Genomic DNA, 25,399 nt, shown 5'->3' with positions numbered 1-25,399 from the left:
CTCTGCAAGTCCTTTGCCAATGGTGTTCTCTTGTGAAACTAGTTCTTCCAAATAGTTCAGTCTAAAATTTCTGTCTTGAAGCATTAGCCTATTCATTTAACTTCTCCTTGCCACTAAGAATTATTAACTTCGGTCTTTGGTGATACCCCTTTACTTGGTGTCATACTGCCAACCTGTTTTCTGTGCACTCCACTCAGTGGTGGAATTAGATATGTGTTTATTTGCATGCTAGTTGAAAACTAGGTAATTGCAGAGAAAATCAGAGGATGGAAAATAATGGTTTTAAGTGTTTGGGGTTTTTTTTAATATCTTCTATGTCATTTGTACAAGAGCTTAAAGTAAAATTCGAGATTTGCTGGCTTTTTTCCTACAGAGGAATTGGCTTTTTCTTAATGGGAAGCTAACCTAATTTCATGCAACCATCTGTTTTGTACATTACGTATTAAGTGCTTTTCTCTTAAACAGTGGCTACAGAACTGTAACTCAGAACTGTCTTCTAGCTTTTCAAGGTACTGTTAGATATTGATTTAAAAGTTCAGCTTGAAGTTCAGCAGTTCATAGTTCTTTTTTTTTAATAATCTTAATATATTTCTGCAGTTGGTAGTTCACTCTCTCTTGGAGCACCCTTACATAATCAGTTGAAGAGCACTTTAGTGAATTAAATGTTGATTTGTTCTTTAAAAATGTTCTTTAAATTTGACCCAGTATTCCATTTCTCAGGAACTTATCACAATGATGCTTCAAGTAGATGTAGATCTGCGATTCTCAGCCTTGCAAGTTCTTGAGCATCCATGGGTTAATGTAAGTATTTTCAGGCTTGTAGATGCTGCTAGTAATTTGGCACCTTTGAGCTCTTTTCTGCCAAGTCCTTTCTATGCCCTTTTGGAGCCAGCAGATTCTAAAAATGCCACAGAGATAACTGGAAATAAGCTGGGTTACAGGCTGGTTTAGTGTATCAAGCATACCTTGGAGTATTCATTGTTTTATGCATGCTTAGCTACAATTTCTCTGAAATATTTTGGGCCAGGTTTTCAACAAATCTCAACCACACTTGACAAATTTATACCTCTAACAATCAGCTTGCAGGTTCAGTGACACATTTTGCTCTCCTAAAATCAGATGGACTCAAAAATCTGACAGCCATGATTAAGAGCTATTGAAATATAGTCCATAGTGTTAAGCCTACTTGATCCAGCATGAAACAGGGAAACCTTTAGAATCATATTTAGCTTCTGACGTTGAAATATACATATATTTATGTGCAGCCGTATCCATTTAATCTGAGTTACCATGAAATAGCTATTTATGTATCCTGGCTTGTCTCTAAGCGACTGGACATTTGCCATAAAAGTGGTAGTCAGTGAGGTGGCATACGGATAAATCTGGCAGAGAATAGAGATTTGTCTTTAATTAATGTTGAGACAAGGACACTACTTAATATTTGTTGATTATTTCAGACTATTTGATATGTCTTAAAATATTTAGATGACAAGAAAGAAAAATTGGAGAAAATCCAGATTCAAATTCAGAAGGGAAGATTGAGAAAAGAAATACAATTGGGACGAGCAGAGAAAAAAATTTAAAGGAGGAAGAAATTATGTTTTGTTTTGTTTGTTGCAAGTCTGAGTGTGCAATCCTCCCTGGAATACTATTTGGTTCCTCAGCTGCTGTATCCAAAATCTTTTTCTCTCTAAACCAGTCTTCTAAAAATTCAAATATGCACTAACCTCAAATGTTAATCTTCTTTAATGAAAGTGTCCTCCATATAGCCCAGAATAGTGGTGACCAGTTAAGTGTTTACCAAGTATATGCTTTAGTCTTGGAGGCTCCCTTATTGCCCAAACCATTTTTTTTTAATTGTAAATGCTATTATCATGCAGAGCACTTCTGCATTGTATGAAGAGTGCAAGGATCCCAGACAATGTCTGCTGAAGATCTTTTCATTTTTAAGTTGACATTCAAGCAGCTGAAATATTAATTTTCTTGGGTGCCAGGTGCCGTCCTTGCATGTGGTGTTCTGTCACAGTTTATAATGACTTTTGGTGGCTGAGGTGTCTGTCTGTCTCCACGGGAGGAGGAGAGGTGGGATTTCTGGAGCGCTGCTGAGGAGGAGATGGAGGTGACCGATCAGAAGCCGCAGAGCGGCCGGGTCGCCCGCAGCGGCGGTCTGCACGCTGCTGCTGAGGTTACTGAAACATCGCGTCTTTACACCACGTTAAGGATGTGGCCACTAATCTTCCTCTTTTTCTGAAAAATACATTGGAACTGTCAATGCTCCCCCCGGACACCTTTTTGGTTTGGGGTTTTTTTTTAGCTTCGGTTACACGGTGATGTATTTTAGGAAGCCATTTTAGCGTGATGTCTTAAGAAGAAGAGGTGCGGCTCTGTCGGCAACGTGATGGTGATCGTGTGTGGGCGAGACGAGGGTCCGCTCCTGCCCTCGCTCCTGCCTGCTGGTGGGGAAGGCCGGGGAAAGGGGCTGGGGCTGAAGTCTTTTAGCGCTCCAGAGCTCCACTGACCAAGCTGTGGTTACTGAAGCACCCTGGCAAATTCCTGGGTTTCTGTGCAGTAAGTTAAAATGGGGAGCCCTTTGCCAGAGGATGCCGTAGAGGCCAAGTATAAATGGATTCAAAAGAGGGTTTGATACGTTTTTGGAGGATGAACCCGTCAGTGCCTATTAAGTGTGGTGGTCTGGACACAACTCACGTCTCACAAAGTGCTTAAGTACTTGGTTGGCAGAAACTGGAGGATATACCTGGGAAAGTTCAAGATCTACTTGTCTTCGTTAAATGTACTATTTCATGAACAGTGACTACGATGCGCTGTTGGAAACAAGATTCTGTGTTCAATTCACCTTTGGTCTAGCTCTGCTGCACTTCTTGTAGTTTTGTGCTGATTATAATTCTTTGCAATCAAAACCTGTAGCAGTTCTGTCCATAAATAAGTGAAACACATATTCCAGGACAGTTCTGTGATTTCTTCTTTTCTGTCCAATTGCTGCTTTTAGCAACTGAGATGAATCAGTATTTTGTCTTCAGCAATACGCTAACGATAGTTCATAACACAGATCTAAACCTCTTTTGAATTCTCTTATGTATCCTCCAGATATTTTTTCTGGAAGGAGAAAAGCCAGCACTTGGACCAGTTCAGGAAAGTGCTTGAGCACATTCCAAAGGTTGCTCCGATTTCAAGGCATCACACATGGAAGCGCTTAATATTAGGCAGAAAATTAACTAGATGGCACTAAAATCCTAGTTCACTTCAGGAGAAATAAGAACATGGCTGAGTTGAAACAGGTGCTTTCATAACGCTTTCATAAAAATGCTTTCATTTTCCCAGCCTCAGGACAGGGAATTCATATACTCATACCTGTTTATGAAAGGCTCTGCGACCTCTGTGTCGTAATTACCTGAGCAATTGTCTGCAACTTTCATAAAATACTGTCTTTCTGAGAAGAAATGGCACATGGAGTTTTCACGTAACACTCCCTTTTCCCAGATAACCTCTTTCAATACTTTTCCATGGCATCAAATGCTGGACTTGACTTTCCCTTTTCTTATTTTGGTTTTGAAGCTATTCATAGAGTGGTAAACTTGCAGCTAAAATACTGGATAGGACAGCTGGCTTGAAAAGCAGGCATGTGTTTTCTTCGACAATTTTAAGAAACATTTTCTCTCTTTGATCAAACCTTTGATAGAAGTGTTGTAACTGCTTACACTGTATAAAACCATTTTGTAGATTGTAAATAACCATTCTACTTTATAGCTGCTTACTATGTGATTACTTGGTAAATTGCTGAGATTCCTGGAATGTGCTTTGACAGTTTCAGTAGGAGCCAACCCTCATTTCAGTTTCAGTTCTTGCTATAAAAATAGCTGGAATCCTCTTGGAAACTGCAAAACTTGTTATGGTCAGAGTCAGACCAGTAAAGCAGTTCCTATGTCAATAATATCCCAGCTGGTTTCAATTCAAAAAAAACAGAACCTGAAAAGATATTGGCTACGTGCCACTGCCACAGATGGAGATATTGAATTCTAAATGCAATTCAGCAGCAGTTCCTTGCCCCCTCCATTTAGTTTATTTGGATTTATCCCTCCTATGCAGTACACTTAGACCTGGAAACAAATCCGTCAGTTTAGACTTCCCCTACAGGGACCCCAGCTCTTTCCTTTACCTGCTCAAATTCTTTGCAAAGCCAAAGAATTACAAAAGAGCCTGGCAGCTTGAGGTCTGGCATTTTAAACATCGATGATATTGATAACCTGAATTATACTATACAAGTTACAGGACAAACCTACTCTCTTTTTGTTGTATAAGTAGTAAATATTTCCTAATACAGCATTGAGCTATGAATGCTGAAGGGGTTGGATTGCATTCTGTAAATCCTTCTCTGTTAAAATAATCAGTATAAAATGTGGTGTGTTGTTGCTGAATGAGCAAGATGGCACACACCAGCCTAAAAAGAATTAAGGAAACTGGAGCTTTTACGTATTTCCTTAACCGTGTCTGCCTTGGAAATTTGTGTGCAAAAGAAATGAATAACCAAGCAGTAAATAGTAATAAGCTGAACATTTGTAAGGAAGTTAATTTTAAAAGACATTTCTTATTTGGCAGCTGCACTGCCTTTGGTTACACCCTAAGACATTGCCCAAAGAAAAATTTCCCTGTAATCCTTAAAGGAAACAGAGTCCAAAAGCTTTTCCAGCACTTCTATTTGCTCTCATTTTCTGCTATTATTTATATAATGACCTATTCATCTGATGCTTTTAGACCTGGAAAGTAAAGCTCTTCTAACTGGCTTGTGAAATGGATCTGAGTGTTTCAGTGCAGTAGGAGTCTGGGAATCCTGAACTTCGTTCCATCTTTTTAACACTTCTTTTTTCTTTGAGGGGTGATGTCTCCTGCTATAGAGAACAGTGCAAACATGAAAACAGTGTTTATTAATTTCTCAAATAATGCCAAGACCCTCTGCCTCTTTTTTTTTTTTTTTTAATTTTGATTTCTTGCAAACAGACCATGAAAGGTATATCGTGGAGGCTAATAAAAAGAAAAAAATGTATCTTAAGATCCCAAGCAGTTTACATTGTCCAGGTGAAAACTCAAATTCTGGACCAGAGTTTTCAAACTGTCAAAGGATTTTGACAGCTCAACTTCTGAGACGTGCTCAGGACTCTGCTTTTTTCAGAGTGTCAGCAGTCCACGGTTTCTGAAGCTCATGACCCTTTAAAGTTCCCAGAGTCGAGCACCAAATATCACTAGTCATCTTTACAAGATCTTGTCCTGATTGCTAAAGCTGGGATGAAATTCCGTGATCCTAACCCACTGCAAGAAGTAGTTCCTACAGCAAAAGGTTAAAATTGGGGAAAGGAACAGTTAATCTCTTTGGGGGCTGACATCCTTCCTGTTACAGCAACCTGATGAAATTCTTGTCAGCAATGTTTAGCCTGTTCTCCAATTCTACAACTTACCCTGCTGATTCTGGTGAATCTGATGGGTTTTTTTTTCACTTCTTGCCTTTTTAAACTGCAGAGCAGCCTGTTTTGTATGTAGTTAAACAGCTGTCATCTTTCACCCTCAATATCTATCTATTTTATTGTTGGCTGAAGTGATTCCAGGAGCCAGCTAATATATATTAGCTTCTTTATAAAGCATGTTGGAACAAAACAGAAGATAACTACTAAACACCAGGTAGCACCAACAGCAGTAAGAAAATTTAATAACAGTAGAGTAATTCTCATATATCCCTGAGCTGCATCTTAAATTGAGCTGGAAGATATTTCATCTAAAAGCTGGAGCCCAAACTACGTGTCTCTGGCGTGTTGCCACTGGAACTGTGGGTGTGGTGCTTCACCAATAAAATATTACCACAGTCTTGGTAACTGTTGTCTTCTCCGTAATTTAGTCTTTTGACAAGACGACATGAACGTTTGGCATGCTTTCATGTCAAGAAAGCCAAGAGAATGATTGTTCCCCCCCCCCCCCCCGCCGCCTCTAGTGAAGAAGAGTTCACTTTACAGACCAGCTTTCTTCTGGGAAAGGCAAGGTCAGCGGAAAGCAGGTTATTTTTAGGGGTCACATACCACCAAGCCAAGACTCCCCAGTGCTAGACAATAATCAGCTACTGGGTTGTATTGTTTTGTTTTGTGTTTTGCAGCTGTGTGCACTTGACCATATTTTGCCAGCTGAGATGTTTTGTGAAGGGGTGAGTGAGGGATCTCTAAACACAAACTCCCCAAGCTAAATAAATAACAAACCCTAACCAACCTCCCTCAAATTCCCACATGCTCACTGAACTCATGATTTACTGCAGCAACTCTGTAACTCTCTGAGTGCATGCAGAATTGCTGCAAAGCCAGGGAAAAAAGTGTCTATCATCCCTCTGTGTTCTGATCGTGTCTTTTGTCTGCCTGTATTCTGCTAGGATTTTGCTTATGTGGAATTTAAGAACTTTTTCAACTGCTGATAGCCACACATACCATGTGGTACCAGCTTGGGATGACCACTGTGGATGGCCAGTGACCTGATATCCTGCACGTTCTGCCTATTCTGCACATTGTCGCCCAAAATCCTGCATATCCCACTAGCGGGGAAGTCTCACCGCACGGTGGCTTTTTGCACTTTTTTTCAGGCATAAGGATCTTATTTAAAATTTCTAAAAAAACCCCTCCTTTCTTCTCCCGGCCTTGAATTCAAACCCGCTGACTTGCGCGCAACTGCAGGCTCCTTTCTTTCTGCTCGGGCTTCGCTTCGGCATCGAGGATGCCTGCGTGCCTGGGTGCGGGTGGGCAGGTTTGCTCTGCCAAGGGAGCCCATCCGCATGGCGTTGGGGCTGGAGCTCGCTTGGAGCGCACGGCAGCAAGAACGCGGGTCCGTCTCCGTTCCCCTCTTGCCGGGGTTTCCTTGCCGTGGGGCTCGCCATGGCCGCAACGTTCACCCGACCCCATAGCCCCCGAGTTTGTCACCTTTACGGCAAGACAAGGACCTCGTCAGTGTCTCTCGGGGCTTTTGGAGAGCTTTTCCTGCGTCCTACCAAAGCAGGGCCTCTGGTCTCCGTAATCTCTTGGGCGCTTTCTGCTTCTGAGGTCGTTATCTTTAAATCTGTGCGATGAGTAAACAGAATCATAAACAGGTCTGAGCTTATCAAGCTTTGAAATGTGAATGGACTTAAAAATAACCAAACTGGCCAGTGGTAGTTAAGACATGGTAGAAAGAATAATACAATATTTAACAATTATTATTAATCAACATTACCTAAATTTTGAGAGGAAGATATTGGGTAAGGAAGAAGAGAGAGGCTGGTTCGTGACATAATAGGGAGTTCATCTTATAAATACCTTAGGTATATTGATGGAGACAATGATTGACCCATATTTCATTACAAACTTTTTGTAAACTTTTCTATATTCATATATTTCTATATATGACAGGTGCTATCAGAATCGCCTCGCGATTTCTTTATCTCACCTTTTCTCTCTGAAGTTTTATTTTGCTTTATTTCTCTGCAGGACGATGGCCTTCCAGAGAATGAACATCAGCTCTCAGTAGCTGGGAAGATAAAGAAGCATTTCAACACAGGCCCTAAACCGAACAGCACAGCAGCTGGAGTTTCTGTCATAGCAGTAAGCATCTGAAATACACAGCCGAAACACTTGAATTTATGTGCCCCCAAGACAGTGTGTGTTTAGGACATGCCACCAAAAGAAACCGGAGAGGGTTAATGTTTAGATAATTCTAGTGTTTAATTACTATAAACGTAGCTAGGCTGGTGTTCTGCACAATTTCGCCATTGATTCTCCTTGTGAGTCACATTGTTATTTAACAGCCCTAGGAGATATAACTGTACACACATTTCCACATTTTACCAGAAGATCAGTGGACCTAACTCCACTGGAGATTCAACAATTTGAACTATGGGATCATGACATTTTACTTGGCAGCATAATCATCACATTTATTGAGGCCACACAGAGGTTGTCGTAGAAGGACAGCAGCACTTTAAAATGGAAATTACTTCAAAAGTGTAACAGAAAATCTGTGTGGCAGCCTAAGCTTCTCTTCTCTGAAGACATCGAAGAGAGCTGTGATGCCTCACTGCTGCCTTCGTAGCTGATATGAGACTGGCCACTTCAGATTCACCCGAGCAGCCGCGTTTTATTGTACTGCCCCATGCAAGCTGCTTCCCTTTAGGCAGGAGGAGAAGGACTTAATTGGGTAAAGACTTAACGGAGCTCCTTGCTGCCTTCTGTCATGTTGCAGTTCCAGTCTAGGCCTTCCAGGTTAGACCGTGTCGGAGCTTCTGAAACCAAGCTTGACCAAACTTTTGACCAAGCTGTACTGAGGTTTCAGTGGCATCCTCAGTGTAGCATACATCGCATATGTTCGTATTTTTTCCCCAAAGATGAACATGTGTATTTGATATACATGCACACAGAATATATTCAGTGTATTTTGGAATTATTCATATGCCATTGAAGAGTAACATGCACATCCTTCACACTTTTTGATACATCTGCCTGTGTTTGTAAGCTTTTCTTTATTACTCATGGTAATGTTAACGCTCCAAATAGTCACTAAAAATAAGTGACACGTTAAACATAACCATTCCCATATCAGATTACTCAGTGTTCATTCCCAGCTTCCATAAATTGCAGGTGGTGTGACTGCACATGTACACTTTCTTGTACTGTTTCCACTTTCATGTTTCTCAGCTCAGCCCCTCCAGTGGTGAGTTAAATCAGCGTGAAGTAAACTCAGCTCAGCACATGCAATCTGGCTCACAGGTGTGAACTGTTTGTGCAGCAAAACGGATACTCTCTCAAAGTTACTTGGTATAAGTACTTAAAATTTCAAGCTGTGCCTCTCATATTTTTTCTTTCCAACCCTGAACGTCCTCAACATGGAAGCAAGTTGTTCTTCATGCTTTTCCTAGATTTTCTCAGTCATCAGCTAACATAGTCAGCATTTCTTTATTTTCATTTTTAAGCAATAATACTGCAACAGCTCTCCCACAACTAAAACATCACATACCCATTGCTCATCTGAAATGCAGGTATGTTCTGTATAGACTAGCTGAAACCGTGTTCCTTTCGAATGGACTGCCAGCACGCTTGTCCATGAGAATTACTGCTCAGATCCTCCATGCTAATGACTTCAAAGCTTAAAAGCGAGAAATGATGCCTCTGTCCTCATCCATCCCTCGCCTCCTTTATGTTTTTAATTTCCCCACCCTCCTCTTTTTTTTCTTTGCCCCAGCTGCTCTGCTTAGGAATTGTTTACAGCAGTTTGACACTTGAGTAATGAAAAAGGCACTGTAGTGAATCTTTCCACTGCAAAACTTTATACATTAGAAAAAAAAAAGTATATGTTTAATTATATTTTTAATGGCTTTTATTTATTTTTTAGTGTTTGGAAATTTAACAGATTATTTTTAGTGATCATCTCTATGGGTGAAGATCATACTTTGGCACGATTAACCCTGCAACTTGGCCTATAAAGTAGAAATGTTTAGAATATTTTTATAAAATTCAGAAGGTGGTTTGATTAGCTTGTGTCAATTATTTTCTAAAAACTTGGAAGAGGTGGGGAAGTACAGGCCTTTTTAGTGTTTTGGTAATGTTCCAGAAAGCTAGGTAATTTTGATTTTAAGAATAAATTGCCTTCATTTTCTTCAAAACTAATTTAATAAGTAAAATAAAGCCAAAAGCAAAACAACAAAGCCTTTAATAGTAGTTTCTGCATTTGAAAGCATACTTAATATACATTTGACATGGATGTCATCAGGGTTTTATGTTTGGGAGTCTTCCTTTAACTGTGCAATCTCAAATATCATAGAAGTAAATCTTATTAACAAAGACTGCTCTACATTTAGAACTTTCAAAGTATGTACAGATGCTGTAACATATTGTTCAGCACTAAAGATGTGCACTGAGTGTATTTTCTAAAAAAATACTGGTTTATTGTGCCTGCCTGTATGTTTACTGTAACTTTTTGAGAGAGTGCTTGTGTATATAATATAGAGATGCCTTCTATATATTATATAACACATCTGTGTCTGCGTGTGTGTTTGTGAAAATGTGTTAATATGTGCATATATTTATATAGCTTACTTAATAGTATAAAAGATAAATATTAGCATTATTTTGAGTTTTATAACTCTGTTTGTGTACAGAGATAGCTGCTGTGGTATTTAGTACTTAATTTGTCCTCACACTGGTATGATATTATATGCCTGTTTTCTTTGGTGGTAAGAAGTAACACACCTCAAAGATCTCAAGCAGTATTTATCATATGCACCAATTAAAACTATAATATGAAAACTGAGTTCCTAAAGATGTGTTTGCGGTCAGCTTGACTGGGAGGATGTTTGAAGCCACGTGTATTTTACATACGGCTACTGTGGCTACTGCTTCCTTCAGCCATGTCCAAGTACATTTTATTGACTCCTTTGGTTCAGCCTTAGGTCTGCTTTGCTGATGTGGTAATCCTCAGTAAAAGTCGTGTCTGACCAATCAGGGCAGAGACATCCTACAAGTTCTTGTGCGTGTGTCCAGACTTCAAGTTTGTCCACGTTTGAAAGGATTTGTCAGTTTGGACAAACTACGATAACGAATGTGTTGTGTATGCCTAGCAAAGTAGTTCCTTTGCTGATGTAGCAGAAGATATTCCCTCAAACAAAATTAACTATGCAGGCAAAGAGACTTTTCTGTTGATACATTAATACATCATTAAAAGTTCTGCCAGCATAACTATGTCAGCTGGGAAAAAATTCCCTTAAACGAACATAGCTTTGCCAGCAAAATTTTAATTGGAGAGCTAGCTTTTAAAGCGGCAAGAGAATTAACAAGTCCCTAAAAAACACTGCTTGCGGATGGGAGGGTGCGTAGGAGAAAGATCACTTGACTTGCCCTGTTCTTAAACTCTTGTCATAGGCACTGACTGCCGCTCTCTGGAGCAGACACTGTGCCCCTCCGCTCCATGTCAGAATGGCCGCGGTACTGTTAAGCATGTGCCAAAATATTTGCAGGATCTGGTTTCTCATACAGCTTTCCAATAGGAACAGTATTTTGTAGTTCCATGATGGTGTTTCTAAAAGATACTGCACTAAAAACATAAACCCAGACTTTTACTAAATAGTATTGTTAAAATTTGGGGATAGATTTTTCCCTTCACTTCTGCAGGGATGTCATCCCTTTTCTTTTCCTCTGGCCACAAAACAGTACCCTGTGGCCGTGCCCTCTGGGCTTTAGTGACAGTGGCTAAAGTGACCAGGAGCCAGAATCATTTTTTAAGAATGCTTCTGCAATCCAGAGGTGTGCTGTACTCCCTTGTATGAACCCAGCATTGTTTAGTTTGTGTTCTTGTCTGAAGTGTTAAAGCTTTGCCTGTATGTTGTCACTTTTGTGCTCGTATTTTTGCCATTGTTAAGACAGAGGAAAAGACTAATGATAATCTTCTGGGTGGGTCGTTGCCCTGCGTTCTGCCGATTTTAAAATAAAATTACAGATGCCACAGTGGCATTTTTAGCGGCGGGATTTCTTGGGCGGTGTGGAAGAGAAGCCAAGTTTAGACTGTGAGTTTTGCTTGGCTTAAAGATGAACCCGTGCCTCTGCTATCACTTCCCATCTCCTGTCCGTGTTGTCTGGGGATCATCGTCCACTGCCAGCTTTCTCACGGCAGGGCTTCCACACCCACGAAATTGGTTCGGCTCGTGTTAGGAAGCAACTCTCCCCATTTTCTCTACATTACTTTTTAGCTATTCGCTTGGGGGGCGATATTTTTTATCTGCTTTTGAAGACATCCCTTTTGTGTATTTTATGTGCAGCGTACTGGGAAGCCAGTAGATGGCAATAGTAGACCAGTGTAGTTAAGCCAACAGAAAATTAACTCTAGGTACAAGGTTCTCATGGTTTTAAACAGGAAACGTCCTTTAAATAATTCTAAATAAGATGAAAGCGGCATTGTTTTAACAAAATGGAATAAATTATTAAATTCCACACTTGCAGGGGAGTCATCAAGAAAAATTTAAATTTGCAGTTAGCTCCTAGCTACCCTTGAAGTGGTTGGTAACTGGAAATGTGTTGAACTGCTTTTCTGAATTTAAAATTAGAAACTGTCATCAGTATTGGAAATATATGCCACGCTCTTATTGAAGCACAAAATGGCCTTTTCTCTTTATAGGGCAAAATGTGAAAATCATCGCAACTAACAATTCTAAAGCGGGCAGAGTGTCTCCCTCAAGATATTTTCCCCTAAAATTTTATTTAACTCGGCTAAATGATGTCTCCACCGTCTGTTAGTGCAGCACAGAAGGCTTAGAGAAAACAACACATTTTCTTTGTTCCTATGCACATGATTCTGCTAATGATAAACTAAACTTAAAAGATCTGTATTCCTTAAGTAATATCACGAGCACACTTTCCTGGACACAATGTTAAGTTCATTTCCATTTTGACTTTAATTGGTGCAATTTTAAACTGAATAGTTTTGTACTGTTATCTTTTTGAGCATGAGGTGTAAGCTGAAATGATAAACAATGTTATTCATGGCTCTGAGTAGTCCTACTCTCCAAGGTTAACGCATTTTTAGAAATGAATTACCATGATTGATGGGGTATCAAAACCTGATTCTTTTCATCTTTACACATTCCATGATTATGAAGCAGTCTAATTTAAGCCTTGTGTAGTCTGTCTAGCCTGCTCCTTGTGATGGTTGCACTGCATTTTTTTTTTCTTTTTAAATTATTAAACCTCTCAGTTTAATTGCAAAAGATAATTTTCCATTACTGGTATGTGCAACTTAAAAGGGCACTTCTGTCTTTGGAGGTAACAAGATATTTGTCAGACTTTCAAATGAATGCATTATGCATTAAGTAACCTATTTCACAAACTCCATTTTAGCTTGAATAAATTGGCTTCTAATTTAGCAAGACCGAATCTAGAGTTAGTATCTTTTTCTTCTTTTATTTCTTTACTTTTTTTTTCTTTTTCGTCTCTGGTACGTAGCTCTAGGATGTTAGATAAGTGCCTTCTGAAAGTGAAAACAGTAAATATGCACTAAATAAGGAACAGCTTGCTCTGGAGTCTGAATTCTTTAGCCTAATGTCGATCCACTGAGTTGCCCCGTTTCTCTCTGCTCAGCTGGACCACGGGTTTACCATCAAGAGATCAGGGTCTTTGGACTACTACCAACAACCAGGAATGTATTGGATAAGGTATGAGATGGTGCAGCGCCAACAGTCAGTGTTTCCATGGCAACGTGCTGGCAGTCTCCATTAACCAGTTCCTTCAGTGGATAAACATGCTTTTTGATTTGTTATCCGGTCCATATGCTGCTTTATCAGTTTCGTTTTAATCTTGATTGAGATGCCACACCCCCTCATTCCCTTTCTTCACCATCCCTCACACCCACATCGCCAGCTTTCTCTCCATCGCACATGCTCAGTATCGATTCCCCTATAGTTAAAAGGACAGTGTATATAGAAAATCTACTAGATATGCTGAAGTACGCACCCTCCCCCTCCCTATTGCTTGTTAAGGCATCTGCTTCCCCTGCGCTCCTGGTTGGAAACACACGGAGCAGCAACAGGCTCTCAGCATATATTTTCCTCTTTTTCCATGCGAGATGTGGAGCTATATACTGTCATTTTAAACCCACTAAACACAATCCTTACCTTAGATTGAACAATGCATTTATATAACACGGTTCGTAGAAACTCTCCCAAGTTCAATGAAATACAATGCATTGTATGTGCTGGTAAGCTTGTGTTTCTAACAATGCATTCTTTCTCTTTTCTTTTTAAGACCCTTCCGATACCTATTTGTTTTGATTTGATTTTTTTAAATATTGCATGAGTCTTTTGAATATATTTTTCTTCATCGTGTAACTGTGCCAGGGTTGTCGTTAGCTGGCTTAACCTGTATGATCAAATGGGGCTCTGGGCGGGAGGGGGTTATTCTGGAGTGGGGGCAAGGAGGGATCCAGGTCTGATAGCCCACGCGAGGCCCGCGCAGCTCCTCAATCAATCCAGAGCCCTGGAGTTCCCATCAAGTGGTTATTTGCTGGCTTTTTTCCTTCTTATTACTCACGAGACCCGCGTTTTGATAGCTGGAGAAATCTTTGTAAGTTTCTTGCGAAACCTGCGTTTTTCTAACGCTGCAGTGTTTAAAAGCTCGTCTGTGAGGTATTTGGAAAAACTCAGCAAATTAACCGCGTTAGTGAAACAGCAGAGATGGTCACTGCGAGTGTTTGCAGTGAAGTAAAACTCCCACCCTGGATCGTTTCACCGAGTGCATGGATCGGGCCACAGCACGTAAAACCTAGCAGTCCCCTGAGCGCACACTGAGGGTGAAGTAGATTCTGATATGGATGTTCTGGGGTCAGGAAAAACAAAGATAATCCTATTTTTCAGGCAAAAAGTAGAAAAGTCGTTCCCAACCATCAGCTGAACGCTGGCTAGCGAGAATTGAGAAACTCTTCCACTCCAAGGGCTGACGTGTGCAGCAGAACCTCTAATTCCAGCCTATCGCTCTCGCGTTGGTGGCTTTACGCCTACATCGACCTGCGAGGACGTAGCAAAACCGGCTTGGTTTATTTTGTCTTGTCACTTGGGATCCTGCTCCATAGGTTCCAGCCCTGTGAGGCGGCCGAGAGCCGGCAGCACGGCGTCTGTGCTTTTTGGTTTTGGAGAAGGGGAGAATGGGGCCTGAGTGCCCGGCTTTAGCTGAGTGTGGGTTTGATAGTATTAGAGGAATTTTTCTTTTCTGCTTACGAAGGAGAGATGGCATTTTGTGTCAAGCAGGACTTTGTCAAATAGTTGCAAATTTAATGCCTCCTCTGTAAAATGGGGGAAAGCGCCCATGAGCTTTGTCTTCCTGGAGTTTAATTGCTATCCGTGATCAGTTTACACTCCTTCTCTGCTTTACTATTTCTATTTTATGCCAAAAAAAAAACCCCAAACAACAAAACTGTCTTTCCATTTGCTACACACAATGCTTGGATCTTCTAAAACCCCAGCTTCAGGGGGAGCAGACCACCAGAAAGAGGAGCCTGTGATAAAAGCGAGCATCCCCTCTCAGACTGGCCTTGACTCAGTTTAACTGCATAGCCCAGATTTTGAAACAAACCATATGCGGTTTGAGAAAGTAGGGGGGGAGGACTAATTCTGCAACTTGGTAAATAAATAAACGCTATAAAAAAAAAAAAAAAGGCCATTTGACTGAAGCACTAGTAATGGCTGCCATCAGCATACAAAATGACACATCCCTGAATAATGGGCTGGAGCAGATGGGCGATAATCTCCCTTATTCATACATAAACTGCTCTGTTTTCCAGCTGGGGGCAGTAACAACAATGTTTGTAATTAGTGCTTTCTAAACAGGGCACCTAGTGTGGAAAGGCAAATTGGGAGAGCAGGGCTCCTAGGTGTAGATGCTTAATTAGGAAATGCTGTAACAGGGGTACCTCCGAACAAGCACTGCCCTGTGTTTGGTCCTCTTTCATCTCCAAGAAACAAGCAACTGCTGTAGTGACCAACATTTCAGTCTAAATAAAACCATTTCGATGGAGCAAGTGTTTACTTTTTAGTAGGGCAAATGCAAAGCATATGAAAAGGTTCATCAATTCCCATCTATAAAACAGTTAATTTGTCACAGGCCCATGAAAATTAACCTGAATTCACAAGTACAAGGAAAAATGAAAACAGGTCCCAAGGAAAAAGTAATGCTCCCTTTGTTAGCGTTAAACTATTAATTTCTTCTCCACTCCTTTGATCGTTTTCATCCATAGTTTCTAGCAGTCTTTTAAATATCTTTTTAAATAGTTGCCCCTTCAATCAGCCAGAAAACACTTTCCTCTCTCTGCCTAAAAGACTTCCCTATTCAAAGTGTCTCAAAGTCCTAATTTTCCGAGCAGTCATTCTGCATCCTGTCTTACTCCCTTTCAGTAGGATATTATGTGCAAAAGTGACGTGACTTTTTTGAGGTACTAGAATACGACAAACCTCGTGTACAGTACAGTAATAGTTATTGTAGCAGGTATGAGATGTAAGGCCTGGAAAATCTTACAGTGTTCCTTGAATATGAGGAACAGAAAAAACACAGGGACCAAATCAGTAAGGTCATTTGGACCCCAGACTGATAGATGTTTTAAAAGCAGCCCACCTAATGCTGTCGGGACGTCAGCCCTGCAGTCAGAAGTGCAGAAGAGGCCAAAGCAGCGTCAGTAGGGGACGAGACCTGGAGGTCCCAGTTAAACCCCTGCAGTCTGCACTGCCCCACAGCTGGTGAAACCTTGGTTGTTCTTGGTAGCCAGGAAAGCCAGCCTTGGTGCGGGTGGGTAATTAATGCCGGTGGTGCAATCTCATCTTCATTCACCCCAGATTACCAATGTCAACTCAAGTTGAAGACAGCCAAGATCACCCATCTCTAAGCAGAGGTACTATTATTTGGGATTTCTTTTTCTTTTCTCCAAAGGCAGCCCATTCTCTGATAGATCTCTTTGTAAAAGGGTTAAAGCCAATACATTCAGCTTTTATAATTTCCCTCTACTGGAACTTAGCAACAGTGACCACAACAAATCCAAATGGCACCCGCATTGTCCTTCAGATATATCATAACTGATAGATTTACTTTCTTATAAGGAACTTTTCTTGAAGATGTACTTAACTGAGGCTTTTAACAGTTTGTGTGACTCCAGTTTTCTGGCTTTATTGTAACTGAGCCAGAATATTAAGAGTGAAAGTATTTCAAGCCTTCTCTTCAGCCCCAAGTGTTGCAGTGTTGGGTCCATAGCCTTCTTCAGGTGCTTTACCTGTTCCTCCTAATGGCAGCACATTCTGAAGGCAATACTTTGCATAACTAACTTACCAATGTTTTCTTCGACCCTGAATTTCCTTACTGGTTCTGGTTTATGTCTTAATCTTAACGTTATTTTAATCTGCTACTGACAGAATGGCCTGAATTTTCTGCCTTTTCTGGGCTGATTCAGAATACCAAGGGAGCACCAGAGTGGTTGTATCTAACGTAAAATGTTAGTAGAAAAAATTAGTATATGTAGTATTAACAACAAGATTAGTATAAAATATTAGCGTACATTATTTTCTAGATATCCACAGACACTATATAAAAGCTAAAGGAGCAAAATAAAACCCAGGAAATGTATGGAAAAGTCATTAATGATCTTATCTATGTAATGACAATAGCAAGGAGATGAGTTACATTGGATGCTTAATGAAATCATCAATCCAGTCAATACTGAATTCGTAAAATACTGGATTTTTAAAATACAGTTCTTACTGTCACAGTTTAAAAAGTATCAGACCAGCTCATTTGAAAAGCCGTAGTTCCATCCTCTGTGTTTGGTTCCTTATTCCCATTACTTTGCATCTGTCGGGTTACTTACACCTGTCCCAAGTGGATACAATACACTTTCAAGTCAAAAGTTGCAGCCAGACGTCTTGGCAATGGGACAAGGAACTTGGGAATCAGGCTTGCTATCTGTAGAGTGCCATTTTTAATACCATAAAATCCTTTGTAAACTGAATATTGGTAAAAATGGGCAAACATCTAAACTCATTTAAAATCTCTTCTCCTGCTCTTTGACTTAGAAAACCACAACTGATTTACAAACTATAAATAAAATTCACCCATGCAAACAACTTGGCACTAAGACTCTTCCACGTGTAATTGAAACCAGCTGAGGAATCGTGTCTCTAAAAAGGGGGGATGTCAAAGAGTAAACACAAACTTAAATATAGCAATATGGATTCAGCAGTTATATGTGTAGAATACTTGTCTTTGTATTCACTCACCAATATAGTACAAAGCATACATCAAATTGATTTGGTTTTCTTTCTTTTTTAGTTTCATTGTAGCTAAATTTCATGCCAGAAGTTACATGGTGCGCTAAAGCACTGGCCTTTTGTATTTGGAGGTCTAGGTTCAAATCCACTCGATTAATTTGTCCCCTCGATGTGGTCATTTGCACGTCTCCAAATCACCGTGTAACTTGACTTAGTTATAGCTTGTGCCTGAGGGGCTAAAAATAACATGTGTCTTTCACTCCTGGACTGAGGTGCATTGCTAAGTTTTAAGTACTCTCCAAAAAGTGTCTTGAATCATGAATCAATCACACACATATATATATATATATATTTATATATATATATATAACCTGAGAAACCCATGGAAAAAATAAAAAAAGGTCAGACTGAAGGGCTGCCTGGCTCGAGCCACGAGCTTTGTTTAATGGTCGTTTTTACAGTAAGGAAACCTGCCTTTACATATCTCAACATATCGAGGTCACTAGCCAGAAGCTTAAGGAAATAAGGTAAAAATACCTAGCTGTGAACATTTAGATATGTGCATACACATACGTGTATATAAAAGAATGCACTGGAAGAAAAATACCAGTATTTCAATACGTATGTCCAGGTAATTCCACACACTAAACAAAGCATCATGAAAATTGCAAACAAATTGCAAATATGCTCCTGCAGAATGAAAGCGAGTGAAGGGAAGGGTTTCTTGGATTAATGCGTGAACAGCTGCATCCCCAGTTCAGTCTCCTGGCTGGTATGAATAATGGATGGGCTAAGAGGCAAAATGCACAATAATGTTCTTTTATTAATGAAATGAATATATATCTATATTTGGTGGCCAGCAGTAAATTAAGACAAGTGAAAAGAAAAACAGTCACTGCTCGCATTCATAAAATGCAGTTACTTCAATCCAGTAATTACTGACCTGAGAGAAAATATCACCACACAGCTAAAATAAGGTGCTTCCCACTGCAAATCCAACATATATATCAAAGCAGTTGTAGTTTTTGAATGTCTGTTCATAAACACAGAGTTCAACATTTTCCAAGATAAAAAATTAATTTGTATGGCTCAGGAGTCCTGCAACATCAAGAGGCAGAAATCAGGATGAAGGCACTCCCTATGGAAAATCCTGGAAAAATGCTAACCGCACCTTAGTATATAGGTGACAGAAACAATGATTTTAAAATGATGCTCCATTACTTCAAATTAAATGCATTTCCAAAAATGGCTTGTTAACCATTTGGTACTGGGTGTCAGGATTACTAAATGCTGATGCAAAATACATTAGTGCTTAATGAAGTGCTTCAGACCCATCAGCACCAAACTATTAGAGGCAATCCACTTATCTGCTGCTGGATAAGAAGCTCTACATTTCCTCATATGGATTGTAGGAGGACAGCCACATATCTTAAATAAGAACACTATCCTTACACTTTAGTTGCCATTACTATCATATAGTGCTCCCAAGTTCTCACCCTCTCACCTCGAGCCAGGAAGAAAAAAAGTCAAAATGTGATAATGAAAATCTGGGATTTGCAGCCCTGTGAAGCATAAGTGCACTTCAGATCCTCTTATTACTTATCGAAAGAGTAGCTTAAAGTAGAAATGCCCTGGAAATCCATAATGGACTGGTTCATGCACCAGCGAACCACCCAGCTGAATGGTAGATGAAATAATACATTTATTAAACTGAGGCAATGTATATAAGAGGCCTTTGTTACAAAAAGAGTAATAATAATAATGAAAAAGCTGATTTTTTGAATATGCCCACGTGCACAAGAGGGTACAGTAGGTGAAAATTGCACTTACAAAATACTTTGTACAATTTTTGTATTTGTACAAAATACAAAATACGTGCAGCCAATACTCAAATGTATCTTACCATCTCCTCTGCATTCCAAAGCATTAATCTATCATATTTTGAAATTCTTTAGAGGTAAAAAATAACCGTGACTTCATTAAATGAAGTAGCATTTCTGCAGAATGCAGAGTGGCAATACCGTCTGGCAGGGCATGAGACACTGGAAGTGCAAAATGTCATCACGATATTGGGCGGAATAAGCCCGGCCTTGCAGGTTCTCTAGGGCTTGCGAGTGCTCTGTCTGTGGCCAGAGGTGACCCATTTTGTGGTTCTGACATGTTAAACACTGTACGTTAGAATATGACCTGTGTATTTTTGCTTTTGCTATATAAATACTCCCTTCTTTGGCTCTCTGTGACTTTATACATTTTTATTCAATAAGCTATTTGGGTGAGAAAAGCTCTGAATGTCTCTCAGCCCAGGAGAGTAACCACAATAATGCCCCTGAGTCTACAAGCATGTCTTTGCAAAGACTGATTAGATCAAATTGAGGGGAGACTTTGGATAAAAATGTAAAGAAAAACATAGTCTCAAAATACCTCAGGAAGTTTCTGAAGGGTTAGGCAGCCAGAAATATTTGCTCCTACAAACTACAGCATAAGGTGCTGGATTAAGTAAGATCATCGGGGGTTTTTTGCTTAACATTTTTTATTATTGAGGCAGGAAGTGCCTTTATGTATATTTAAACAAATACATTTAAACAAAAGCCCCCAAAGCTTCCGCAACAATAGTAGAAAACTAGTATCTTGGGGCTTATTTTTTAAAGATGTCTTTAAAAAGATGTCCTGATATTTAATTATCTAACTAGTTTTGCAGTTTTAGAATTTCATCCTTTAAAAGAAGCAATATCCTAGGCTGAGTTTCAAAACCAGTCTTTTATTCAAGAGTATTCTCTTCTGTGTAACTTATCTAATTTTAAATACCTTCAGTTTTTACATATACATTTACCATTCTCATGTAGCAGGTTTTAAAAATAAATGTTGAATTTAATACAAGTATTTTAATTTATTTGACCAGAAATGTTTAACTTTCTCAGAGGAGAGTATCTATTACCACAGGATGATGTGATGTGGTTTAAACTTGAAGTAAATGCTTATTTCCTGTAAGCATAAAAATTTTTTTAAATGGAAATCTGTATTTTATAGAATGGTAATATATGCCATTCTTTTCAATTTTCACACAGAATTACATACTGTATGCAGTATATTCATTGTGTGTAAAAGATTTAGGTATTCTTCTGTTTCACATTAAAAAATAATCAAAAACTGAATTGGTTCAAGGCTAAGAAACGTAAAAGGCATTGAAAATACTAATTAGAGCTCTTAAGCAAAAGATTAGCAGTAAACAAAGAAATTCTCAGCAGATGAGAAGTGTTGGATTTTGTAGCAATTATTATTTAAAATACGGGGATGAACTTATTGAAGTTAATTATTTAACCCCTTTAAAGTAGTGCTACATAGGTTCTAGACACAAAAATAATAGTTCAGCAATTTAGCCTAACTAAATCCATTTGCTATAGTAGCTCTGTACTCTTGTCCATCTTTCTGTCTCCGTTACATCATTATTGAATGCTGATTGCATTATTTTAGAGCATGGATTGCTATAATGCTATTCTGCACCAGCATGATGGATTTAGTTTTCATTTTGTTCTCAAAAATATGTTGGCTATAAATACATCTCTGCTCTCCTATGAGGCTCACACTATAACTGGTAAATTTTCCAGAGAAATCAGTCATGTATATCTCAAGAGAAAACAATAAATCCTTTGAAGCAGAATAACCTTTTGGCTGCATTCTTTTAAAAGGAGATTTTCATACTAGGGAGAAATTTTACAAGCCTTAGCAGTTAAACCTATTCAGTTCTCAAAGTTATCTTTGCCTCCAGTGCCATGATCAGCTATTTGTTTGCAATTTGTATGTCATCTGACTAGCCACCTGCCTTTTCCCATTTTGCTTTTTCCAAAAAAATCACGGGCCATGTTTTAAGAAGGCAGCCCTGCTTCAGAAGGCAGTTAACTATGTGTCAAAGTGCTCTTGCTGAATCAAGGCCATCCTGCTGAACTTGTAATTTTACAGGGACTGCAGTTTAATACCCCATAATCGAGAAGACAGCGAAACCCAGTCCCATGCTTGAAATCATTAGTCAGACTTGGGCTGCCCTTACCTGGGTTGCAGTTTCACCTTGTAAATGTGCCAGAAAAGCAGAAAAAAAAGATGTGGCTAGAAGTTACAGCCATCTTATTAAGACTTGCATTCTCAATAGTGGCAGAAACTGATCAAAAAATGAAGCCCATCACGTAAACGTTCTTCTTTCCCAGTCCTAGATAGTCTAGATAGACCTAGATAAGATCAGCAGGGTATTTCGTTCACTAGACCTTGGTTAACGGGAGGAGACAGGGTGGTCAGGCTAAACGGGTCTTTCCGTCAGAGCTCTTCAGCGTTCTCCCTAAGAACATCCATTGAGCGGCATGAGGAGGTGTCAAAGAGCTGGGCTAGCTCCCTTCGGTGTTTGTTTTTCTCTCTTGTCTGACAACTTCATCACAATCCATCTTTGTTAGCCGATTGCACTGACTTGAACATGGGTGAGTGTGTATCAGCCTTCATTAGGTCAAATCACAGACGAGCGTACATCTCTGCCTTGCCTGTAGAAACAGATTTATCCTTTGAGAAGGGTGGGGGGAAGGTCAGTTGGTATCTGGCTTGAAATTTGAATCTATTAAAGGATGAAATTAATAGCATCCAGAAGTAGAACATATGGCATCCATATATATGGTACTGTATCTGCTGGATGATGTCACGCTACCTCTTAAGATTTGGGAAATGCACCTTTTAAGGCATTTAGCTATGTTGTGGGCTCACCCTTTCAGACCTGACTGAGACAGAACAGGTTTAATTTGGTCTGAACATTTATTATCCCTGGTATTTGCAGGCCACATAAAAACGCATGGTTTTCATTAGCTTTGCATTTCACACACAGCCTAATTTCATTTATTCTTATTTTATGCCCCTGCCAGACCACCGCTCTTGATAAGGAGAGGCAGGTTTTCCGACGAAGACGCAACCAGGATGTGAGGGGACGTTATAAGGCACAGCAAGCTCCACCTGAACTCAACTCCGAATCGGAAGACTATTCACCAAGTTCATCCGAGACTGTTCGCTCACCTAACTCACCCTTTTAATAAAACACTTTTACTCAAAAGTCTTGGCTTTAACCCTTTGAGATCCTGAAAATCCTTCAGAGCTGTGTGAAGTGATTACAGCTGATCTGTCCGGCAGTAAACGCTGGGATGGTGGAACACAAAAGGGTGCTCACAGAATCTTTGTAAGAATAATTTCCGAACTGATTGGAAAACTTGTTCTCTGTTTAGATTGCAACTTGCTGCTAATACGATCCTCAAAGGGTTAAGGCTGTTTTGCTTTTTTATTTAAAGATAGAAGCAGTGAATGTTTTCATCAGTGAAGCTAGGAACTGCAGTATGTAATTTTAGCACATGTTAACCCTCTGAGTAAATGATCAGCTTAAATCTTGACAACCCACATTAGGGCTTTATTCTGGCTTTTTTGCTTTTATACGCACATATCTTTTATAGTACCCTAAAGTTCCTTGCCTGTTTGTGGCCAAAACAATATCAAATGCACTATTGCTTAGGGGTTACAAATATAGGCTTTAAAAATGAAAATAAAATTAAACAAACGGTATCTTCTACAGCAGCTCGTTCTAAACCTGCATCGTACTTCCAGAGGGAGCGACTCTTGTTGGAGGATATTATGCAGGCTAAATGGGAAATTCAGTTTAGGGCAGCCTCATAGTTTACAGAGGATGACATGATGATGGCCACAAAAGGTTGCTTCCATATCGTTTGCTGCTAATGACAATGCAGAGTCCTGGGAAATGGCTTGAGGACAAGTTCTGTCATGTAATGGTATGTAATGATCTAGTTGAGAAGTTGCTGGTTCCTTTGCCTCACATTCAGAAATGTACAGGCATCCTCTCAGCGTGACCTGGTTATTCCGGGAGAGTCACTTTTAAAGATTAACATTGATGAGAATTACCCTTAAAATAGCTAGAGTACTTCTAAACTGGGGCAAATGCAAGTCATTTAATATATATATGTAAAGCCTAGACTGAATTAGCGAAAGTTTTGTCTTAGAATGGAGAAACTAAAAATGACTCACCAGTTCTATTTGTAATATTTAATAAAATGGGCATTTACACAGAGTATACATATTTCTGGTTTGTTAAAAGCTCAACACAGCATTATAGCATTTTATTTAACCTTTATCCGAAAGTTGGCTTCCACAGAAATATTACACTTTGTAGGCTTTTGCTTCAGATGTGATAATTTGAAAGAAAAATGATTATAAAATCACTCAGAATTTTCATTTGAATGAAAAAGGCAACTTCCAAAACCCTATTCTAAAATAAAAAACAACATTGTGAAATTTATACTTCCTCTTATTACTCATATAAAATGGAAGTTTCCCCCTCTAATATTGAAATTTTCTTACAGTGTTTTTAAAAACTCACATAAGTGTGTTCTCCCCTCTCTCTCCCCCCCCTTGCCCTTTTTCTCTATTTCTTTCTCCCTTTTTCTTTCATATCATACAGCTAGAAATACCAATATGCTGCCCAAAAAGATATGCAGACTTTTTTGATCTTGCTGGGAAGTATAAATAAATTTTGGAGGGACAGGGCAAGCTGCCCACAGTTCCATTCTGAGTTGTGTTTGCTGATGGAACTGTCCCTACGAGCAGTTGTGGCAGCAAATGTGTACCTGCAGCTTGTTGGAGCTAGCATAATGCTCTTTTGTATTTCTAGTTGGAAGTATTGTTTGAACTGTATTTCAAAAGCATTGAAATTCTTTTGTTCCTCCATCCTTTAAAGTGCATCTTTGATTGCCTTAGTCATGAAAATTTATATCTTAAAAGCTCTGAAGATTTTGAATACAGGAATTTCATCTTGTGAATCTTCACACAAGTGGTACAAGTATTTCATACAGAACGCTTTTAAATTCACCCAATGTTAATAATCTAGAAATGAGACATTTAGTCGAAACTAGGTCTCCAGACTTCCTTGGTAATACAGAGAGACGAGCATTTCCAGGTTTGGTTCATCTCACCTGTCATGGGCACGCATTTTAGGCAGGACTCATGCTTTGGTTCCTCTATTGCTCTCACTCCATTGACCGTAGAAGGAACTGCTGGTGGAAGCTTACCTCAGGCACCAAAATGCAGATTATGAGTTTAGTAGAATGAACCTCACGCGAAGTCGTCAGGAGACTCTGATCTCTGAACATACGTCCATGGGCAGGAGCCCTGTGCACGGCCTTGGTTACTCCTGTCTGGAACCTGAGTAACCCAAGTGACCCAAATAGGTGTCTCGTTGGAGAACTCCGCAGGGGCAAGAGGTGAAGGGATAAAGGAACTGCCATACCAAAGTTCTCGGATTTTAGGTTTTGGCAAAGAGCTGTGTCTGTGGCAGATCCTTGACCATGGCCATCCAACCCTAGAGGCGTTGCAGAGAGGAGACCTTCGGCAGACAGGGCACAGCCACTGCCGTTGTGATGTTAATGGTTGTAGTCTGGTAACATTTGGATAGGGCAGGGATTATTTTCCATAGGATCAACCCCTCAGCTAAACCACTTAACCTACCTCAATTTACAGTAGGTTGGGACCTGGCACGTTTTTCCAGCATTGCCCTTCTCACATTATATCACAGCC

The 25,399-nt window shown here is 39.7% G+C and overlaps 1 protein-coding gene across 2 annotated transcripts in view; it reads left to right on the top strand.

Moving 5' to 3' along the window:
* The window catches only part of DCLK1 (doublecortin-like kinase 1), a 245,703-nt gene extending 221,683 nt beyond the window's left edge, over window positions 1-24,020 (top strand). Inside the window, exons 15-18 of one of the 2 annotated variants that reach the window (XM_010572748.1) lie at window positions 721-801; window positions 7,506-7,619; window positions 13,137-13,210; window positions 22,693-24,020. In XM_010572748.1, the coding sequence (XP_010571050.1) occupies window positions 721-801; window positions 7,506-7,619; window positions 13,137-13,210; window positions 22,693-22,750 (327 nt within the window). In that variant the 3' untranslated portion in view covers window positions 22,751-24,020. The remainder of the gene's footprint in view (window positions 1-720; window positions 802-7,505; window positions 7,620-13,136; window positions 13,211-22,692) is intronic. The other variant, XM_010572749.1, reaches the window with a different exon arrangement.
* The last annotated feature ends 1,379 nt before the right edge of the window (window positions 24,021-25,399 follow it).

Source organism: Haliaeetus leucocephalus, unplaced genomic scaffold (assembly GCF_000737465.1).
Source record: "Haliaeetus leucocephalus isolate CR32 unplaced genomic scaffold, Haliaeetus_leucocephalus-4.0 Scaffold351, whole genome shotgun sequence".
NCBI classification, from domain to species: Eukaryota; Metazoa; Chordata; class Aves; order Accipitriformes; family Accipitridae; genus Haliaeetus; species Haliaeetus leucocephalus.
Note: the sequence above shows the minus strand (reverse complement) of the source record. Positions and strands in the feature narration are given on the sequence as shown.